The following is a 22456-nucleotide window of genomic DNA, read 5'->3' as shown; positions in this document are numbered from 1 at the left end:
GCGAAACCTTAAATTAGAGTGAAGAAATGAAGACTCGGCACACCGCTTCTGAAAGGTTGCAGACCCCTGCTGTAGGAGATGGTGTACCTCGCCTGTTCCCAACAGGATGTATGGGTACAATAGAACCCCAGAGTGACGCACACCTGGGGAATGGCGCGTGTTCCTAACTCTGAACAAAACATTAGGGTTGTTCTTTCAAAAGCTTACAACTGAACCTTGACTTGATACAGCGTTGACACTTCCCTATGCGGAAGCAAAATGCTGCTTTTAACCAGCTTAATTTAAATGCAACGCGCACAGAAACAGTTTCCTTACCTCTCAAATCTTTTTTTAAACGTCCCCTTTATTGTTTGTAGTCGTTTACGTTTAACAGCACTGTACTGCATTTGCTTTCTTTGGTGTCTCTGCTGCCTGAGTGTGTACTGACGGTTCCAAGTGAGGTTTGTGGTAACTCTGGTGTTCATAACTCTGAGGTTCTACTGTGAGTATATTTAATCAAGTGGCGAACTTCAGTCTTTAAGACATTAGTCATAGAGTTTAAGGCTAGACGGGACCTTCAAATTACTGACCCATATCTCCCAGTCCATCAACCCCAACCAGCACCTGCACACCAAGCCCAACGACCAGAATTAACCCAAAATAGTGCAGCCCTCAGGGGACTAAACTATTATGTGCCACAAGCAGAGAATTGAAGGGACTGAGGTGCATTGTTAGAGTAAGAAATACATTGTGGTGTGGTTTGCAGCTGACAGGCATGGGAACTAGGGCTAAGAGATGAAGGTGACAATGTTAACATCATGGGCGGAGCTGGAACTGACCGGGAGGGTCCCCTGGGCAGAGTGGCCAGGGCAGAACACACAGGAGCAGTGAAGTAGAGGATGCTTTCACTAGAAGTTGGAGGTCGAATCTGAGCTGTGCCCAGGCACTGAAGGGCAAAGCCTGATAGAGCAGCTTTTGGGAAAGAGTTCAGGAAGGAACCGGTAGTGAAAGACCAAAAGTACGTTCAGCGTTACCTAGAGAAGTTGGCTTAATTCCTTCGAAAGAACTAAAAGCAGAGCTCGTCCAGACTCTTGTTAGGGTGAGAAGAGGATGCTCTGGGTTGCTCTCTGTTTTTCTAATCAGAAGTGCTTCACCTTCAGATTTAAAGATGCCAGGAGAGAGAGAGACACACTGCAAACCGCTCTCATGGTTTGAAAGCAATTGAGATTTATTTTGAAGACCATGTTGCCATTTTTCCATAAATTAAAACTCAGCACTTTGTTTCTGGAGGGACTATTGGAATAAGCATCAGTAGTAAAGGACAGGTTTCAGAGTAGCAGCCGTGTTAGTCTGTATCCGCAAAAAGAACAGGAGTACTTGTGGCACCTTAGAGACTAACAAATTTATTAGAAAAGTAGTAAAGGAGTCACTAGGAGTTGATCACCAAGACACACCAGCACCAATCCTTCCCACTGTATAACTCAATTAATCCCACGACAATGGCAATGTTGGATCCATCTAAGCAACTCCTGGAAAAACTGCTGTTAGCCATTTTTTTCAGTGGCTGCAGAGTGCTTGGGGTGAATATGACATGCACAGAGTTAGTTTTTTGAGTAGAATTTTTAAAAGCACCGAATATGTTGGAAGCACAAGTCCCATTGAACCCTGGCACTTTAAAAAAAAAAAAATCCCCCCCTTGATACTATTTCTGTGCAAAAGAAAGGTTTGGAAATGGTCTTGGGAAGGAGACACCCACAGCTGCTGCCGACTGTCCTGTTGATAGTCTCAGCCCTGCAGGGAGCAGAACAGTCAGAAAAGGGGTAGTATATTGTAGTGTACATGATGGACAGCTATAACAATTAAGAGGAGGAAACAGTATCAAAAGTTAAGGGCATCGTTTTGTTGTGTTCAGCGGTCCACAGCTTGGGCGCATACTTGACTTTTTGCAAGACTGCTGCTTTCCTCTACATCTGTCCACAGCTAGGCATAGCAATCCACGCATGGATCGCCATAGACGTGCAGCTCTTGCAGCCAACACTGAGAACCCCCCCTCCCCCACCTCAGCACAGTGTGCTTCAGAAATAAGGCAAGAGCGGTAGGTGCAGACAGTCAAGCCACTTTGGTTAGTGAGTTTCCTGCAAGATACAGTTAGATGAGCTGACTGTATGTTAGCTCTGAGCATGGGATAGTGTGTCAGGGGTAGGTGCAGAGAGGCAATCACCCTCCCTTTGATGGGTCTGGCAGGTATGTGAGTGACTAAAACCTACAGGGAAGTTCTGTTCTTTCCCCCATGGAAGCTGGCTGCAATAGTTGGAACATTTCAAGGATATGTCTTAGTTTCTTTAGCCACTGTCTTCTCTGATGCCTTGGTCAATTCCTCTAATGCCTTCTTCAGTGCTTTCATTGACTCCTTTGGTGCTTTAGGTATTTTGGCCTCCTCCTTCAGTGCCACAGCCATCTCCTTCTCTGGTGCCTTGGGGACCTCAGCCACCTTCTTCTGTGCTGAAGCCACCTCTTGCGGTGCAGATGATGTCATCTCTATCATCATAATTTCTTTCGGCTCCCCTGTGGCTTCTTGGGTCGCTCCGACTGACGGAGAGAAGGGGCCCACAAGCCAGTTGAGGGGAGTGTTGTGTGAGACGTACTCCAGTAGGGCCTCCAGAGACTCCTGGGCCTTTGTCATTTTCTCCCGGCTCTGAGTCAGGGAGCTGCTGGAGAGGTCCTGGAAGGAATCAGCTCTGGAAAAGGAAGCGTGGAGCTGCTGCACGTTGTTAACAGCCTGTTGCACGGTTTCCTGGATGTTGCTGGGGAGGCCTTGGATGCTGGAGACCAGATTCACATAGGCAGGGTGCAGCTGCTGGGTGATGATCCGCACCATGGCTAGAGTACGAGGCTCAACCTGCTGAGAGGAGAGTAGTGGGTAAGACTTACACTGCGAAACCAGTGTTTAATGCACCATCCGTCCCAGTAAGTACTCCCCACTAGAGATACCTCAGGCTGGGAAGCACTCCCTCTCGGCTGGGTCTGGCTCCACTCAATCCACAGCTGTTGAAGCTTCTCCAGGCTATCCTGAAGCTTATGCCCAACGCCCTGTTTTACGTATTCGATCTGGCAGGGAGACAGGAACGATCATTGCAGATACCTGTGATCAGCAAGAAACTCTGCAATGCCCAGTCCCTCTTATACAGTGGGGTCCCGAGAACGGGAAGCAGGCAGGACCACACCAAGGAAGCTGCCGCGCATCAAGCAGAGATGGGAACGTAGGTAGACGTGTGACCCAGAGGGCACCCTGGGAACAGAGCGATTTAGCACTGGGGTGGAATGCTTTGCACCGCCAGGGCGGGAAAGGGGGTGTACTTACGAGGTTTATTGCCAGCTGGAGTTGGGAAAGACTGTGCTGGGTGTTTTGCTTGATAAGCCGCAGCTTGTTCAGGGAGTGCTGGTAGGCTCGGTGGCGGACTTTGTTTGAGAGGGAACCCAGGCGCACGAAGTAACTCTGACGCTGTTTCTGTTCTTCCACAGAGGCCATGTTGAAACCCTCGATGGCTATGGCAAGTTTAACTGAAGGGAACATTTGTATAAGGGTCAGGTTATCAGCAGGAATGCCCGTCCCCAGCGATGGTCCTCTTGGGCCCACTGCACAAGATCGGCGACACACAGTCTAGCACTAGCATGACCTAACGGCCCCACTCCTTGTCTCTGTGCCTCTGTTTCCCTATCTGTAAAATGGGGATAATGATACTGACTGCCTTTGTAAAGTATTTTGAGATCAACTGAAGAAAGAACTAATGGTTATTATTCGTGCTCAGACACAGATTTTGAGAGGACAGCAGCTGCCTGAAGGGATGAAGAATGCACTGATATATTAATTTATTTATTTATTGCACAGATCTCACCTGCTTTTACCCACCATTTTCAAGGCAAATAAGACAAAACAGTAGCTAGCGAACATCGGAACCTCCTCCCTGTGTCACATGCCAGCTCCTAATGTTGAGAGAAAGTCATTGCGGTGACAAGTCTAAAGCAACTTACCTATCCCAAGACAGGAGAAGGCCTCTGCCATGTAGCAGAAGCAATAGTGTCTGAGCTTGGAGGGAGGAGAGAGGTGCATTTTCTATTGCTAGCACATGCTGTAGAGCAATGGGTCTCCACCTTTCCAGAGTACTGTATCCTTTTCAGGAGTCTGATTTGTCTTGCGTACCCCCAAGTTTCACCACCCGTAAAAACTACTTGCTTACAAAATCAGACATAAATACACAAACGTGTCACAGCACACTCTGACTGAAAAATGGCCGACTCTCTCATTTTTACCATAGAATTATAAAAGACATCAATTGGAATATAAATATTGTATTTACATTTCAGTGTATAGTCTATAGAGCAGTATAAACAAGTCATTGTCTGTATTAAATTTTAGTTTGTGCTGACTTTGCTAGTGTTTTTGATGTAGCCCATTGTAAAACTAGGCAAATATCTAGAGGAGTTGATGTACCCCCTGGAAGATCTCTGTGTACCCCAAGGGGTACATGTACCCCTGGTTGAGAACCGCTGCTGTAGAATGTCTAAGCACTTTCTCACCCAGTTCCTCATTTGTCAGGGGGAGGTAGTGATCCACCAGTGCCTGTGATTTCTCTAGCACAACATCCACTCCACTCGCCACCAGCTGGCCCGCTGCCTTGGCTTTATTTAGGCTGTTGGTCACCACGAAACTGGTCATCTCCACGCCGTCCTGGACAGCCTCTCTGCTCCGCCCTACAACTGTATTCACTTTGCTGGTCACAATGTCCTTTGCACCACAAGCAGCTTCCTTGGCAGTATTGACAGTGGAGGACACCACTGATTTGGTCAGCTCGACGCTGTCCTGGACAGTCCCTCTGGTCAGGTCCACTGCTTCAGTCACCCTGTTGGTCACAATGTCCTTTGCACCATAGGCAGCTTCCTTGGCAGTATTGACAGTGGAGGACACCACTGATTTGGTCAGCTCGACGCTGTCCTGGACAGTCCCTCTGGTCAGGTCCACTGCTTTGGTCACCCTGTTGGTCACAATGTCCTTTGCACCACAGGCAGCTTCCTTGGCAGTATTGACTGTGGAGGACACCACTGATTTGGTCAGCTCAACGCTGTCCTGGACAACATCTTTGGTTACATCTACAGCGCCGGCCACTCTGCTGGCCACCGCATCTTTCGCGCCATAGGCAGCATCCACCGCACTCATCACTTTAGTAGACACCATCTGCTTGGTGTCTGAAATGACCTAGAGGGGAGAGCCAGAGGAAAGATTATTGTACACTCACTCAAAGACTGAGGTGGTTTTTTCCAGTGGGGAGATACCAGATACCCCTTCCTTCCCAAGTGGCCCTTCTCTAGATAAATAGTGGCATGGCTTGGTAATGTCATCCATTAGTTTCCAAAGCTGTAGGGCCAACAGGCAGCATGAATTGATGTAGCTCCAGGACATCAGCGCCACTTACACCTGCCAAGGATCTGGCCCTTAGCCTCTCTGTCAGCGGGCAGCTCCTTTTCTAGCCCAAACATCTGCAAAGCAAATGTCTCTTAAATCAGAGTTCACATTGCTCCGTCTCTCCCTCTCGGCTAAGCGCTGCAACCCATCTGTTTCCCTATGGCAGGCCTATGCCTCCCTATCCGTAGCATTGGCCCTCAAGCAAGTTGTAGCTTCCCCTCCTGGGGAAGGACGCTGGATGCAGAGGCACTTACCTGCTCCGTTGGTTGTTGAAGGAAGGGCAGGTTCTCCTCCAGTTTGTCCAGTCCCTTGCAGGCGTACTCATTTACCGATGTGACTAGAGAGAGGGAGAGGCACAGACTTAGTTCTCTGAATCTGTTTCAGTTTGACTCCAGCTCCCAGTGGCAAGGCCAGGCAGAGGGAGCCTGGACAGCCAGGATAAGAGCTTCACAAAGACAACGCAACCGGACTGGTTTGTGTAGCCTTGTGGCCACGCCCTTTGGGAACCCGACTCCCTGTGATGGCAGGAAGTTGCTCCAGGCAGAGCTTAGCACACTTCTCCATCGGAGGGGGTGTCTTTATGGCTCAGTTGCAGCCACTTGGGAGCCACATTAACTGGGAGGAAGGAATCCTGGTGGTCCTCCAGCTGAAGGTTGGAGGATAGGAAGAAAACCTCAAGCTATGGGGCAAAAAAGACTAAACAACCCCTCTTGCCCAAGAATGGAATAGCTGGGCAGTAGGCAACACGGACTCCGATTTAATACCAGGCTCCAGTACAGAAATGCACGGCGTCCCAAGTTCTGGAGGGCAAACATGTCAAGCAGGTTAGAGAACACAGAGTGGCTGCAAAGGGCTAGATGCCAGTCTCATTGGAGTCCATGGCATTAATTTCACCAGGCTCAGGATCTGGCTGAACCCAGGGGGCAGCAGGGTGGGGGATTCAGCAGTGCTATGGCTAAGCAAAGAAGTTAAATGGAGGAACTGCTGGTTCCCTGCGGTCTGTGCCAAGCAAGCCCAGCTATTGTTGGAAAGAGTTAGCTAAGGTGGATAGGAAATATGGCTGTGAGAGGAGATGGAATCATAGGGCTGGAAGGGACCTCGAGAGGTCATCAAGTCTAGTCCCCTGCGCAGATGCAAGACCAAGTAAACCTTGACCAACCCTGACAGGGGTTTGTCCAACCTGCTCTTAAAACCTCCAGTGATGCGGATTCCACACCCTCCCTTGGAAGCCTGGTCCTGCGCTTCACTATTCTTATAGTTCACAAATTTTCCCTAATATCTAACCTAACTCTCCCTTGCTACTTCTTGTCCTGCCTTCAGTGGACATGGAGAACAATTGATCACCGTCTTCTTTATAACAGAAGACTTATTAAGTTCCCCCCTCAGTCTTCTTTTCTCAAGACTAAACATGCCCCGTTTTGTTAACCTTTCCTCATAGGTCAGGTTTTCTAAGCCTTTTATCACGTTTTTTTGCTCCCCTCTGGATTCTCTCCAGTTTGTCCACATCTTCCCTAAAGTGTGGCACCCAGAATTGGACACAATATCCACCTGAAGCTACACCAGTGCGGGGTACAGCAGGACAATTACTTCCCATGTCTAACTTATGACACTCCTATTAATATACCCCAGAATGGTATAAGACATTTTCGTAACTGCATCACAATGTCAATTCACTTTCAATTTGCGATCCACTATAACCCTCCAATCCTTTTCAGCAGTGCTACTGCCTAGCCCGTTAGCCCCCATTTTGTAGTTTTGTGTCTGAATTTCCTTCTTAAAGTGTAGTACTTTGCACCTGTCTTTATTGACTTTCATCTTGTTGATTTCAGACCAATTCTCTAATTTGTCATGGTGGTTTTAAATTCTACTCCTGTCCTCCAAAGTGCTTGCAACCCCTCCCAGCCTGGTGCATTCCACACATTTTATAAGTGTAATCTCCATTCTCCATGTCATTAATGACAATATTGAATAGTACGGGACCCAGGACTGACCATGAGATACATCCTCCCAGTTTGACAGCAAACCATTGATAACTACTCTTTGAGTACGATTTTTCAACAAATTCTGCACCCACCTTGTAATAATTTCATCTAGTCCATAGTTCCCTACTTTGCTTATGAGAATGTCATGTGGGATAGTGTCAAACGCTTTACTAAAAATCACAACAGATCAGGCCTACAGCTTCTCCCCGTCCACTAGACCAGTAACCCTGTCAAAGAAGGAAATAAGCTTGGCTTGGCATGATTTGTTCTTCACAAATCCTTGTTGGCTATTCTTTATAATATCCCTGTATGACTTGGAAATAACTCAGATGCTAGTTGAGGAGCACGTACAGTAGGAAGGGTGTTAAACCCAAAGCTGTTTTTTCTCTTCCTGCCCCATACTGGACATCACAAACAGACCTTAACCACATCGCCAATACTCTCAGCAGCTGGGGCGTTCACACCATGGGACTAAAGTGCTGGGATGAGAGAATGAGCCAGCTACCCAATGCTGCTCTCCTGTTAAACAAGTCTTCCCTGCTGGTCTGTGTCCTGAGCCCTCCCACTTTTCGGCCGTGCAGTGTAGTCTGAGAAGTCCCATGAGGGTTCTCCCACCGCCGCGCAATGGAGGAATCACCTGTCTCAGTATTTACTCACTCTGAGGTTCCAGGTGGCTTAGAATTGGCTGCACGCCACCAACTGCGCTGCCCACTGCCATGGCAGCCACGGTCTCTGCCACGCTGCAGATGTTGCTGATGTACGGATGTATCCCCTTGGTGTAGCTGTAAGCAGAGGAGACCAGGTTGTAGGCAGAGCTGATAAAGGGCAATCTGGCCACCCTGTTTACTATGTTCTGAGCAAAGGAAAGAAGAAGTGACATTAGGGGCAGATCCTGTGGCTGGTGGGTGAATATAAACTGTAGTCTGAGCCATGCGTATTCCCAGAGAGGGTCTTTATGGCAACCACTCTGTCCTCTGTCTGCTCAAGTGCAGTGACAGAGGTGAAGGGACCTTCTCAGGCCACACCAGGAGTCAGTGACAGAGCAGGGAGTAGAACTCAGGACCATGCTTCTTGTCAGTCACGTACCGATTTAACATCACCCTACCTGGATTTAGCACTGGAACCCATGGCAGATCGGTCTCCCAAATTTCAGCCTTACGGCGCTCCCCCCCACACGTGAAGTTACCGCCCTCTCCCGAGCAAGAGGAAACTGCATTCTCCATATTAAACTAGAGCCTCAAAGCAGTCAGTGTGGCTGGACTCTTCTCTTGCCTGGATGTTGGGATGAGTTAGTGCGCTGAAGCACCTGTTGACAGGTGAATTGCGGATTACACTTTGTAATACTAGCTACCTGTGATTTACCTACCACTTGATGCTCTTCTTCAGCCTTTGGAGGGCCAGTATTCGTGGCCTTGTTTTCAGATGCCATTGTGAAGTCGGATGCAACTGAAAGGAGAGAAAAAGAACAGTTACAACATTATGAGTTAACCTTCTGATATTACCAGTAACAGCTGGTGGACAGTATAACGCCACATGCACTTGGATTATTGTCCACCATATCTTAGGAACTTCAGAGCTCCTCTTCCTATCAGGGGCGGCTCCAGGCACCAAGGCAGCAAGCGCGTGCCTGGGACGGCAAGCTGCGGGGGCGGCCTACCGGTCCCTGTGAGGGCGGCAGTCAGGGAGCCTTCGGTGGCATGCCTGCGGGAGGTCCGCTGGTCCCGCGGATTCGGCGGCAATTCGCCAGCGGGGACGCCGATGGCGCAGCACTGGCGGACCTCCCACAGGCATGCCACCGAATTGGCGTGACCAGGGGACCACCCGCAGGCGCGCCACCAAAAACCGCCTGACTGCCGTGCTTGGGGCGGCAAAAAACATAGAGCCGCCCCTGCTTCCTATTCCTTACAAGAAGAATGTGAAGATATTTTAATAGCTCCGTCAAGTCATAGAGATTTCATGAGTTAATGTGAATCTTTACCAGGGATCAGAATGTGTATGTAGGAGGGAAGCAGTATCAATCTACCCAACCTTCTTACACCATCCCAAGTCAGCTGGATGTTCTTACTAAAATAAGCAGCACTGAAATTGCGTGGATACATTAATTTCTTAGACATCAGAGTTAGCGCCCCAGTGAGATGAATTGGGGCAGTTCTTACTCATATTAGGCCCGATATATCTGTCTAGAAGACAGAGATACTCAGGCATCAGTGTCATGTTCTGAATGTCCTCTCTGCAGCTATCAGGGTGACCAGACGTCCCAATTTTGTCGGGACTGTCCCGATATTTGCTCGTTTGTCCCGTGTCCCGACCAATGTTTGGTCGGGACACTGGACAAACAAGCAATTTTTGCCCTCCGCTCTGGCTCACGCCCCGTCCCTCGCCCCAACTCCGCCCCCTCCCTCCCCCATTGGATAGCTCCCCAAATCCTCACCCTGGCCCCACCCCCTCACTGTCCCATTGGATCCCTCCCCAAATCCCCGCTCTTTCCGAAGCACGCCGCATTCCTCCTCCCTCCCAGACAAGCGCTGGAGAGAGGAGGCTTGGGGACGGCGGGGTGAGTCCGGCCTGGCCCTGGCCCGAGCGCAGGCAGGAGGGCGGGAGGGTACCTGCAGGGGGGCAGCCCCGGGTCCAGCCTGGGGAACCGGCTCCCTACGCGCCCATCGGTGGGGGTGAGGAGCAGCAGCTGCCCGCGTGGGGACTCCGGTTCCTCGGGGCTTCACCTCCGCCCCGGCCCCGGAGGGGTGTAGTTGACGCTGGGTGCCAGACACATGCCTCTGCCTGACATGCGGCGAGGGAGAGGCGGAGGAGCGGCTGGAAGGGCCGGTCGGGCGGCGGCTCCACCGCAGTGCTGGGGATAATTAGAATCTGTGAGTCTGTCTGCCTCCGGGGGGGCAGGGCGGGGGGAGCAGTGCATGCCTGGCTGGGTGTGCGACCCTAGGTGAGGCGATCCCGTCCCGCGATGCTTGGCCAAGTCCCGGCCTGGGGGCCGCGGCAAGGTCCCGCTTCTCCAGCGGGGTGTAGCCCAGTGGCGCGAAGGTAGCTACAGCTCCGCACTCCCGGGCCCGCGGGGAGCTGGAGCCTGCCAGGGAAGGGGCTGCCACACGCTGGCGCGCCCACGGCCAGCCCAGGACGGTCTCCGCGCAGGGACTTGGTGGGGGTGCTCCCCCTGTCTGTGCCCATCTCCGCGGCATCGGGGTGTCAGTCCTCAGGCTCCGGGCGGGGGTTGTTACATCCCGGGACCCGGGGGCCGCTGTTTACATCTGCGTGTGGCTGGCACCAGCCTAGGCGCTTCCCGCTTGTTCGTGCTTTTTTTTTTTTTCTCCCCACCGGCTTTTTTATTTTTTTGGCTCCGCCCCCCCGCGTCCCGATATTTCGCCTCTGTGATCTGGTCACCCTAGCAGCTATAAAGTATAGGATGCTTGAATAAAAGCTTACACCCTGCAGAAGATGAGGGCTTGTGTCACTGCATGTTGTTCCTCATCTTACTATAATTAATCTTGGCAGAATTTGAGGTGTATTTATTTTAGAATTTTGATGGATAATATAGATTTTTATTTTTAAGCATTTTTTTATTTTTATCAATTTAAATTTTCATGGTTGTGGGAAATTAGGGGGGGTTCAGACAATAATTATTTAATGACAGCAGACACTGAGATTCAAAAAGTTAAAGCTTTTGTGACAGACCCAGACCAGTGGGATACAGAAGTCTGGTCCTATTGGGATCCAGGATGTACAGGAGTCTGGTAGAGGGCAAATATACTGGTCACTGGATGAGTCGTTTTCTGTTCCCTGAGTGACTAGAGCAGGGGCTGCACTAGAGTAATCAGGAACCTGCTAGAACCAGTTAAGGCAGGCGAGCTAATTAGGACACCTGGAGCCAATTAAGAAGAAGCTGCTAGAATCAATTAAGGCGGCTAATCAGGGCACCTGGGTTTTAAAAGGAGCTCACTTCAGTTTGTGGTGTGCGTGTGAGGAGCTGGGAGCAAGAGGCGTAAGGAGCTGAGAGGGTGAGGGTGAGCTGCTGGAGGACTGAGGAGCACAAGTGTTATCAGACACCAGGAGGAAGGTCCTGTGGTGAGAATAAGGAAAGTGTTTGGAGGAGGCCATGGGGAAGTAGCCCAGGGAGTTGTAGCTGTCATGCAGCTGTTACAGGAGGCACTATAGACAGCTGCAGTCCACAGGACCCTGGGCTGGAACCCGGAGTAGAGGGCGGGCCTGGGTTCCCCCCAAACCTCCCAATTGACCTGGACTGTGGGTTCTTCCAGAGGGGCAGATCTCTGGGCTGTTCCCCAACCCACATGGTGAATCTCTGAGGCAAGAAAATCCACCAATAAGCACAGACCCCCAAGATAGAGGAGGAACTTTGTCACACTTTATAACCTTTAAAACGCAAACTGGCAACATCACATGTCAAACTATACAAAGTCAATAGCCTTAAATCAAACTCATACATTCTCAAGCAGCATTTTTCTTATTTTGCCGATCTGTAAATTTTGATCGTCCTTGACGTAAATACGTTTTCATGGGTTTGGGTGTGTACGGTGGAATTGACGTTTATCAACATTTACCGATAAAAATCGAATCCTTCCAAGCTTAACTATAAAGACGAGAATTAACAATCCAATATGTCATCTTGACAGTGACTGCTGCAAGAGAGAAACTGCATCTTAGCCGTGGAATGAGTGGGGAAGGCAGGTTTTCAGAGTTCTAATTTTGGAAACCTGGTTAGCTCATTGTCATGATATAATGACAATGGTGTTTAAAGTTCTATTTTTAAGACAACTGAACTTGCTGAACAACCGCTTTGAAAAAGCTCAGATTTCCCCCATTGATTCTGACATTAAGCTGGGTTTCCCCATGTCTCAATCTATTTCCCAACAGGATGACGCGTTTGAGAGCACCCTGGCAAAACCTTAACTCCCATGAGAGAGAGACACAAGGACCAATCGCCTAACAGAGATGCTGACACAGTGGCAGGCACTTCCACCTTTAACAATTTGATGAACTAGTAACCGTGACTGCCATGTTTGTTTCAAGGCTCATTCGACACAGTCCTCTGATCTTGGAGTCTCTCTCTTTATAGTAACTTTGGAAGTCTTAGAACTTTGTGTGTGCACGGGGCGGAGTGGAGAGGGAAGGGGTATATCCTGTTGCCTTGACTTGCTGGCTGGTTCAGTTAATATATTTTGTCCGTGGGAGTTGCTATGTAAGCAGTAGGAAGAAGCTGAGGAAAGGAGGACAAGAGAATCCTTGAAGACCGCATGCGTTGGGACAGGCTAGCTATGCACACAGCTAGGGGAGACTGAAGAAGATACACGATATCGCTATCGGCGTCCTTACCAACTAGCTACCCGGTTGTTATTGGTTGACGTTTTATGGCAACCATTGCAGCAGTCTCTAACCAGCTGTCGGAGCACCCAGGCCTCAATTCAGGAGAGTACTTAAGTGCACGTTGTCCAATTAGACTCATCCTTAAGTCTCACCGAAGTCGATGTGACTCAGGTGGGCTTAAGTGCTGCCCTGAACTGGGATCCTGGAGCTTGTGGACTGGGCTCTTGGGGGGCACGGGCTGTGGCAGCGGCAGGCACAGGAATAACAATTTGGCTGCTTTTGGAGGGGCACTTTCTGTGCCGCTCGTGGCTGGAGGAGCTGCCTCCTCCCCCTTCCCCAGCGGCCCCGGGGTCGGAGGGGGTCTGTGCCCCTGCTGGTTGGCTTGCCCCCCCCCCCCCCCCCCCCGCTTTGCGCATGCCTCTGGGCTGTGGTATTTAAGTCTAACACACATAGTGTGGATGGACTTCTGGCTGCCCTGGCATTTTTGACTCTGCACCAGTTAGACCGGCTCTGAGCCGAGTTACATGGCACGGTGAAGTCTTTGGGCTAAAGACTGTGTTTTGTGTATGTACAGCACCTGGCACAATGGGGCCTCGATCCTGAATTGGGCCTGGTTAGGCTCCACCGCCGTACAAATAATGAGTGTTAACACTGGTGGCAGCATCTGGCGAGCTGTCTCCACCCGCCCCAGCCAGCGCTGCTTGGTAAGCCCTGTGGGGCTTTCCGTTTATGTGGGTACAGCACCTTGCGCAAGAGGGTCCCTGAATAAGGGGCCCATTAGGGCACTGCCACAATCTAAACAACACCTACCCTGGCAAAACGGCACCAGGGTCTGTCCGCACTGCTGAGCTGGCCCTGGTGATTGGCACTACCCCAGCACCACAGCAAAGTCCAGCCCCGTTCCTGTGTCCTCCTCACTGACACTGTGCTGCCCAGTGTGCATGGATCTTTGTGTCGCACTGAGCTGAGACACTCTAGGATACTTTCCCAGTGAATTGTGGGAGAACTTGTCTGTCCTTCTGGGACGCGGTGTGGGAGAATGGAGGGAAGGTGCCGGAGGACTGTCGGCACTCATGTGGTTTATCCCGCATCCTCATGGCAAAGTGGCTAGTTACCAGCCCCGGGGAAAGTAGCACCTGGGCTCTAACCCACCCACCCCCCAGGCAGGCCAGTTTGCCTGGGTTGAAAATAACACCCCACTTGGGTGAGAAGATTGTGTGTGGATGCGAGGGGGGGTTGGGGCAACACCCAGGTGAGGGCTCGGGCTAACTCTGCTGTGAAGACAAACCTCAGTATTAGCCAGTCTGGGAAATTTGTAGAAAGTTTTCCTAACGTAGGCAGGGCCTGGGAGTGGTGAAGGCCCAATTCCAGGAATCAATAGGCTGCTCACAGGACGCACGTGACTAGCAGTAGTGGTTACACTTTCAGGAGGCTGGTTTGTTGTCAAAGGCTAGGCTGAGTCAGCCTGCAGGATTTGTCAAAGGGACCTCCACCCACCCACCCAGCGCACAGATGATGCAACACCACGTAGGGCAGCTCCTGCCCACAATTAGTTTTTGTTTTCAGTCTGGAAATGCACTTTGTTTTTGCACTATATCTCACTGGCCTTGGAGTCTGGGTTACTCTAGAGTTAAAATCTTGCACCGTAAGATTGTCTCCTAATTAGCATGTCAAGGAGCAAGGACAGAACACCTCGCTCCTTGGGCAGCCTGAGAAAAACCGAGGGCCTGAGTTTCCTCTCTCTCTCGCTGGTGGAAATCAGGATCAGCTCCTTTGGCGTTAAAGGAGATCTGCTGGTGTTAAAACTAGACATGACAGGCCTGGTTTTGGTACAGTTTTCATACGTGAGTGACACGGTGCTTGGGGCATGAGCGTGTTAAAACACGGTTTGCACGTGCCTGCGTAGGTGGGACCAGCCCTTGTTACAGCGCCAGTATCTGCAGCGTAGGCAGGCCCTTGTAATGCTGCGGCCTGATTTTTCAGAGATGCTGAACAGCCTCTCGCTCTCATTGACCTCGGTGGATATTGCAGGTGCTCAGTACCTCTAGGGGGGGAAAAATCAGGTCACTGGTATCTCAAGACTTTTTTTTTTTTTTTTCCCTTGTATATACAGGTCAATACTGCAGTGTTCACTGCTGAAAATTCCATCTGGTTGCGGAGACCAGAAGCCCGTTCACCCCTTTGAAATGACTTACTGTTGCAACAAAAGTGTTTGATCCTAGCTGGAGGAGGGCCTCTTTCAGACAGGCCAGTCTGCCCTTGTGGAATACCCCAGCCTGCTTTCCCAATTCAGCACATTCTGGACATTGCTGTCTGCAGAGGATCGGCCAGATGTTTGCTCAAGACCACATGAGGTTCTGCTTGTCAAGGTAAGGGCTAAGCTGCTGCCATTGCTTTATCAGCCTGAATGTGACTTGCTTGTGTGAGCCAGGAGATGGCTTGGGTGCAAAGTAGTTTTTACCTACATGTGGAAACAGGTTCTGCTCGCGTTTGCTACTGGTTATGTCAGCTTTATTTGCTACATTCTTGTGCAAATAGAAATCTGGGATCTCATCAGTCTGGAAATCTGCTTCCTGCATTCAAGTAATCTTTGAAGTCCAGTCTCTCTCCTCCAACTGGCAAGGACTGATTGATCAATAGGAACTAGGAAACTAGGTAGACTGGATAGCTAATGACTCTTTTATGAGAGACAGCTAGAGTTAATAGTTTGGATGGGAGGAGGGAACACTAGAAAGAATGTGAATGGGTGTGTGGACTCTGTCAGGTGTCCTGGGTTCCCATCCCAGTTCTACCTCTGACTTGCTGGGTAACTAAACAGTGTGCCTCAGATTCCCTGTCTGGAACATGGCGCTAACAACAAGAGTTGGTTGTGAAGTGCATTGTGATCAGAAGAGGCGTCATGGCCAACATTTTCAGAAGTGGCCAGTGATTCCCAACTTGAGACACCTTGGGCCTTAGCTTTCAGAATTGCTGGGAGATGTGGCTCCACAGCTTCTCTGACAATCAGACCCAAGAGGTCTTGCCCCGGCCCCCCAAAATTGATGCACTCACAAAACATAAACGTCACTGGCTGCCTTTGAAAACGTTGGTCCAAGGAGTTTTGTAACATGGTGTGAGGCTGTGCATGGGGGAAACCAAGGGTTCTCAACCTTTTTCTTTCTGAACTCTCCTCCCCAACGCTATAAAAACTCCGTGCCACAACAAATGTTTTTCTGCATATCCAGTAGATTAAAAGCCAGGGCCAGCATTAGGGGATAGTCAGCAGGGCAATTGTCCAAGGCCCCACGCCACAGGGAGCTCCACAAAGCTAAGTTGGCTTCATCCCCATACTTAGTTCAGGCTTCAACTTTGGCCTTAGGCAGTGAGGGGGAGAGGGGACTCAGACTTCGGCGTTCGTCCCTGGGCTCCAGTGACTCTAATGCCAGCCCTGCTTTCTGGTTTATTTTGGCGGACCCTCTGAAACGTGCTCACGGCCCCCCAGGGGGCCTCGGACCTCTGGTTGAGAACCACTGATATAAACGACCCGTATGGGTTGAGTAGAGTCAGACTATGCTCTGGTCTTCTCATTGCATCCTGTCTACTGTCTATCTTGTTTACTCCGAATCTTTTAGGTCAGGGACTCTATTTGTATCTTGTGCAGCACAGAGCATGTTGTCAGTGCTTAATAATTAGCATAGCTGGATGCCCTGTAAGGTTTCTAGCAGAGCCTTGTGTAATTAGTTGCTTTTTCTTCCTTTGGAAGGTAGTGTCTAAAGCATCAACTCTAGGCATATATAGCTACCACCATTTTTCAGGCCCTACTATTATCCTACTGCAGAAATACTGAATGTCTGTATCATGCCTATGCCAGATGGTCACCACTACAGAAAAGTTACAGGCAGGTCTCAAGGTTCTGGAAACTGGAGAGACCCTAAGGTTTCACTCATCAGTTTCTCTTAGTCATTGGATTGCTGACATCCCTTGGATAGCCACAAAGTCTGTGTTAACATTAGAGGTAAACAGAACTCAATAAGTCAGTTCTTTGCCTATAGCCCATCCCACTTCATAAGAGATCGACCCTCCCATGGAGTGCCTCCCAGTCCCCCATTACTTGGTTCTCAAAATGTTTTCTTCTGCAGGCCGCTAGTGGCCCGTGGGCCACGGTTCAAGCACTGCAGCACTAAGCAATCACACCAAGAATTAATTGAGCTTTCAGGACCATCCTCACTACTAGTAGCAGGCTTCTGAAAACCATATGCCCCTTCTAATTTCTATTATGGTCACAGTCATAATAGCTCCAGGGGTGGAATCCGGCACTGTACAGACATAGGAAGATGTGTCTGCCCTCGAAGAGCTTACAGGCTAGGAAAACCCTGCCCCCCAAAAAACTGCACAGAAGGTAGGGATCAAAACAAATACACATAAAGCAAGGTGGTGTGTGTGTGTGATTGCAGGTCTTGTTAGTACTGGTCTCCCCACTGGTCTTAAAAAGTCTCTCTCCCACACACAGATGCATGGGGAAGGGATGAGAAAAGGGTAGCCTTAAGTGGGTACTTTCCTGCCTTTCTGCCCTCTCAGTTTGGAGATGGTCTTGGAGAGACCAGGGCTAGGTCAAAAGCAGGGGCCCGATTCTTCCTTTCCCCTGCAGTTTGTGTCGTTCGTACGCCAGTGCAAAAGGCAGACCTTCGGATCGGGTAGCGGTTCACACACCCACGTTGCACTGGCGTAAATAACTACACAAGGGGCAGGGCAAATCTGAGGGGGCCCCCGAATCTCCCCGACAGAGCAGCAGCCGTGACCCCCAGAGCAGAGACTGTAGGGCCGACGGACAGGTTGATCCTCCCTTGGAGAGCGCTGTCTGATCTCCCTCCTGGTGGCAGTGGAAACGGTTCGTTCCAAAGATCCCAACCAAGCACCGAAGTGGAGTAGAGAGTTAGCCTGGAATTTAACATGCCCACTTGCCAAGGCTACAATACTGCACCTGCCGCCCGGTCTTACCTGGTCTTTTGTCTTCTGCTCGCTGCGGCGCCCGGGATCCCTTTGCCCTCCTGCGCAACCGGCCAAGTTCTAGTCGGAGCCTGGCCCGGGACTGCCCTGCACATGACAGACAGCTGAAGAAAGCCAATCCAGGAGCGGCACTCTCCACCCTGGCCAATCAGAAGTGGCAGGTGGGTGGGGCTAGAATGTTGGAAACAGGGGGAGAGGGAAGTGGCAACACAAGATTCCAAAGGGCTCCCTGCTGGGGCCAGCAGGAGAGGGGAGCTTTCTCCAGGTCTCCAGAAGCGGGAGGTAGGAGAGGCCCAGCTCAGCCCAATGGTTCAAAGGGCTGCCAGGCCCTGCCTGTCTGAACAAAGGTGGGGGAATTGCAAAAGTGACTGTTTTGATTCTCAAAAGCATGGCTCTGGTGGACATGTGTGGGGGGGTTGCTGTTGGCATGTCCTGAAGGAGCTAGTCAGGAGGAGCACCCACAAAGTATGGTGGGGATTCTAAGTGCAAGCCCCCAGGATAGCCAGGGATTGAGGGGTGATTGGGGGGCACCCCTGTAGGAACTGCCTCGTTTCAGGGGGCACATGTATCATGCATCCTGGGAGCTGGGGGTGAATTCCTGGGCACTGCAGGACTTGGGGATAGTATGGCATGTCGAGGTTCATTCACGTGGCAATTCAGAGTTCATTTTCACACTGCTTTTATGTAGTCCTGAGTCTTAGGAGATGCTTTTGGGCTTCTGAGTCCTTCTCGCCCCCCTCCCCAATTGACTGGCATAGGGTGGTATCGGTGCAATTCCCAACTCACCCTCTCTATTTCCTCTGTCTGCTGGTGAACTGCCGAAATTAGCTTCATCCCCATGAAACCCACCCTGTCTACGACCCCCCAGATGCTGCCTTCTCTACCCCCATGAACTCCCGTTGCTTAAATCCCTGAGCTACCAAACCCTGCAGCTCATTTTCATGTCACCCCCAATGCCCATCCTTGCTGCTCTATATGAAGGAGGGCATCCTGGCTCCTTCAGAGAAACTAGTAAATTATCCAGAGACCCCCAAATGTTATGGGTACCCCATAAATAAAGAGCCATGAAAGCAATCCAATGTGTGCAAAGTGCCTCAAAGAACTGGGGTGCATGGTCTGAATAAGCCAGAATATTTACCTTCCAGTCCTCTCCTACCCTGAGTGCAGGTCCCATTGCTAACAAGGGAGTTGGCTGGTCCCACCTGCTCTAAAATCTTAGCAGGCTACAGATTGGCACAAGCAGCAGTGGGCTGATACATGTGACTGTACCTCCACACTGCACAACAATGAAATGACGTGAGCCTCAGATGACGTGTGAGCTCTTTGGGGCAGGGACTTTTGTTTGTACGGTGTCCAGCATAATGGGTCCCTGATCCTGATCGGGGTGTCTAGGTGCTTCTGTGATAGAAATAATAAATAATAAACATGATGAATACTTTGCTCTGCTGTAGCGTCTTTCATCCTGGGATCTCAAAGCTTGTGCCAAACAATTGTTAGTTGAGCTCCACAACACTCTCACAGAGGGGGAAACTGGGTCACCACAAGGAGTTAAGGCCAAAATTTTCTCAAGTGGATCCATTCTTCTGAATATCGTCGTTTTTGGGTGAGAACGTAGTCTGATTTTTCATGGGATCCATGGGATGCACTGAAAGGACCAGGATCTGTGGGTGTTTGGCACTTGTGGAAATCTGAAATTTCATAGCCAAAAATGTCGGCATCCAGAGTCAGTTGCCACTTTTGAAAATTGGACTGCATGCGACTTGTCACATTCCTGGGCATGCGACTTGTCACATTCCTGGGCATGCGACTTGTCACATTCCTGGGCATGCGACTTGTCACATTCCTGGGTGAGGTGGTCAATGACGTAAGTTAAATGTCAGTGGGTGAAAGGGAGTCTAAGTAGGCCAGTTTCGGAAATGGTGGTGAAAGCCTCTTCAGACATGGGTCTGTTACGCCATTCAAAGCGTGTAAACAGGCAGTGCAACTTGGGAGCAATCTAAATGTGCGGCACGTGGGACTGTCATGTGGCACAGCAGTTGGTTGGCTGGATTTGAATGGCTATTGGCCGTCTAAGTGGCAGGTGGAATGGGTGTGCATATCTCAACGATGATGATTAATTCTATATATATTGCCTTAAGTGCAGGTGATCCGAACCTCACAATCTAATATATTTATCCTCACAACATCCCTGCTATTATCCCCACTTTACGGATGGGGAGATAAGGTACAGAGAGGCTAAGGCTGGGGTCTGCAAGGGGCTTAGGTGTCTAGTTGCTACGTTAAGCACTTAAGTCCAGCATTTAGGCTTGGTCTACTACAGAGTTAAGTCGACATAAGGCAGCTTACGTCAACCTCATTATGTCAGTGTCTGCCCTAGAATGCTGCTTCCACCAAAGTAAGTGGCCTTCTATCCCGGTATAATAACTCCACCTCTATGAGAGACGTAGCACTTATGTTGGTGTAGTTAGGGAGCCGCAGCGTCCATGTACACACTGCGTTATTTACATCAGTTCTTGGCTGTCATTCTTGTCAGTTTCATGGCTGCCTCTGGTTCAGAGCAGCACTGCTGGGCTCACAGCTGGAGCCATGAAACTGACAAGAATGTCAATTTCACTGCTGGTAGGATCTGTGCTGTGAAATTGAGCCTGGCGCTGGTCTCACAGCTGCCCCTCCACCGCAGCTGTCAGCCGGGCACTGAGCTCACAGCTGGAGCCCCCACCCTGGGAGTGACAGCCTCCTGTTTCCCACTCACATTTGCCCCAGGTAGTGGAGCTCCATTCGGGTGCATGCGTCTGGCCATGCAGAAATGTTTGCAGGATCAGGGCCTTAGGCTGTAGGCTCCCCCAACTTTCTCTGCACCTCCCTCCCCTGCGTGGACATTCGTAGCCCAGCATCTTCTGCCTGGGGACCAGGGTCCCTGAAGTGCTGCAGCCTAAGGGTCACATGTGACCCAGAATGTCTTAAAAGGTGGCAAGCGCAGCATAACCGCAGTGGGGAAACCATCACTGATTCACTGCAGGTTTGTTGTGCTGGCAAACTCTGCCAACAAGCCATTCCCAGCTGTCTATCAAGCCAGATGCAAGGAGGAGCAAAGACCATTTGTGAGGGCAGCACTTAGCTTTGGTTTCTAAATGGCACATAAATCAAACATGGCCCTCAGGTTACTCGGTGGTGCCACAGAGCCCAGGTGCCCCTCCTCCAGGAGCTGAGGAATGACGTTATTTACTACCCATGGCTGGTAAGTGCAGCCCACAAGGGCTTTGCCAGCCCCTGCAGGCGGCGAAGGGTTAATAAAACACTGGCTGTCATTCCCGCACCCTTCTTTCCCCTGCTGCTTTGGGAATCCAGCTCATGTTCCTCTCCTGTCCCCTGCAGAGGCGCCTTTGTAGAAAGGTTCTAAGGTTGTAGAAATATTTTCAGCTGATAGCCTTGATTAAAAACATTCCCCACCCTCTCCGCAGCATCTTCGCTCCTTTGGGGACTACTGGCCAAGGCCATCATCTGTGGGGGAAGGAGTGTGGCGCATCCTTGTGCCGAACCAGACCGATAGCCCCAGCCCGTCGGGTATGCAGACCCCTGAGCAGAGCAAAGGAAGAGGTGTACGTGGAGATTGTTGCTGGAGCAGTAGCCTTTAAACATAGTGCTGGAGCTGCCATGGCTTGTTGTCAGCCTGCCGGGCCTGGTGGAGAGAACAAACTGTACTTGGCACTGGTTATAGCTGTACGTTCTAGTCCCAGCCCTGCTGGGAATCCTCAGGGGCACAGTGGGAAGGAATCCTCCTCTCTAGGCTCCAGAGAAGCAGCGGTTCCACTCCACAGCTGCCCATCCGCCCTAAGAACTGGCGTAGCTCATGCTGCCGGAGGCTTTTTTTGCAGTAGTCGTATTAAGTCTGGCGGGGGGGCCTTGCCTCCACGTGGCCTTAGTTTCAGCAAGCTCTCTTTGCCTGAGGGAGAAAGGTACTATTGTCCCTTAAGAAGCCTGGGGGATACCTCAAGGGCCTTCATTTTAAATTTGTATTTTAACATTTCCTGGGAATTGATCAGTTTTTATTACAAAAAAAACCAACAAACAGGTGAAAACTGGTGCAAAAAATTATCTTCACAGTTTTCTGGGTAAATATCAGGGTTAATTTTGGGGGACGGGAGAACAGGGAAAAAAAAGCAACAAATAGAGAAAGATAAGACTATTGAACGTAAAAGCAGTTTAACGCTCTGGTTCGTTTCATGAACTGTACGTTAACAGTAGGTACATAGGGAGGCACATGTCTGTATGTGTGCATCTTCCCCACTACCTTGTCTGACTTTAACCGACAGCGTCACATTGACACCAAGACTAATGTATCATTAACGGAAAAACATCTTCCTATTGCAGTGGATTGGATGTTCTGAACTTACTCAGTCTGTTCATGTACTTGACTGGTTCAAAATTTGGGTGAAAAACAGGAATACCCCAATAATAGCGTTTGTAAAACGTGGGAACTTGCTGGTAAAAATTGTTAAAAACTGAAAACAAAGGGCCATAGGGATGCTCCAGTCAAGCACCTGGCTGTAATTCTGAGATTCCCTCCTTGCCCAACTCCTAGACCCTATATTGTCAAGTATCAGGGGGTAGCCGTGTTAGTCTGTATCTACAAAAACAACAAGGAGTCTGGTGGCACCTTAAAGACTAACAGATTTATTTGGGCATAAGCTTTCGTGAGTAAAAACCTCACTTCTTC

The 22456-nt window shown here is 50.1% G+C and overlaps 2 protein-coding genes across 4 annotated transcripts in view; one reads left to right on the top strand and one right to left on the bottom strand.

Moving 5' to 3' along the window:
- Positions 1 to 1185: 1185 nt before the first annotated feature.
- Positions 1186 to 17826, bottom strand: LOC117868825 (perilipin-3-like). 3 transcript variants are annotated; one of them, XM_034755126.1, is made up of 8 exons: positions 17731 to 17826; positions 8789 to 8868; positions 8080 to 8275; positions 5695 to 5777; positions 4558 to 5233; positions 3341 to 3540; positions 2971 to 3087; positions 1186 to 2881 (listed from the first exon to the last, which is right to left on the bottom strand). In XM_034755126.1, exons 2-8 carry the CDS (start codon positions 8849 to 8851, stop codon positions 2300 to 2302), a joined length of 1917 nt encoding a protein of 638 aa, XP_034611017.1. In that variant the 5' UTR covers positions 8852 to 8868; positions 17731 to 17826; the 3' UTR covers positions 1186 to 2299. The 3 variants fall into 3 exon arrangements, with proteins under 3 accessions (XP_034611017.1, XP_034611018.1, XP_034611019.1); XM_034755127.1 differs by having other exon boundaries at positions 1186 to 2878; XM_034755128.1 differs by having other exon boundaries at positions 8080 to 8204; positions 17731 to 17809.
- Positions 17827 to 17941: 115 nt separating this feature from the next.
- The window catches only part of UHRF1 (ubiquitin like with PHD and ring finger domains 1), a 43308-nt gene continuing 38793 nt past the window's right edge, over positions 17942 to 22456 (top strand). Inside the window, exon 1 of the mRNA XM_034755121.1 lies at positions 17942 to 18086. The gene's annotated coding sequence lies outside the window, so the exon portion shown is untranslated. The remainder of the gene's footprint in view (positions 18087 to 22456) is intronic.

This window comes from Trachemys scripta, chromosome 22 (assembly GCF_013100865.1).
Source record: "Trachemys scripta elegans isolate TJP31775 chromosome 22, CAS_Tse_1.0, whole genome shotgun sequence".
Taxonomy (NCBI): Eukaryota; Metazoa; Chordata; order Testudines; family Emydidae; genus Trachemys; species Trachemys scripta.
Note: the sequence above shows the minus strand (reverse complement) of the source record. Positions and strands in the feature narration are given on the sequence as shown.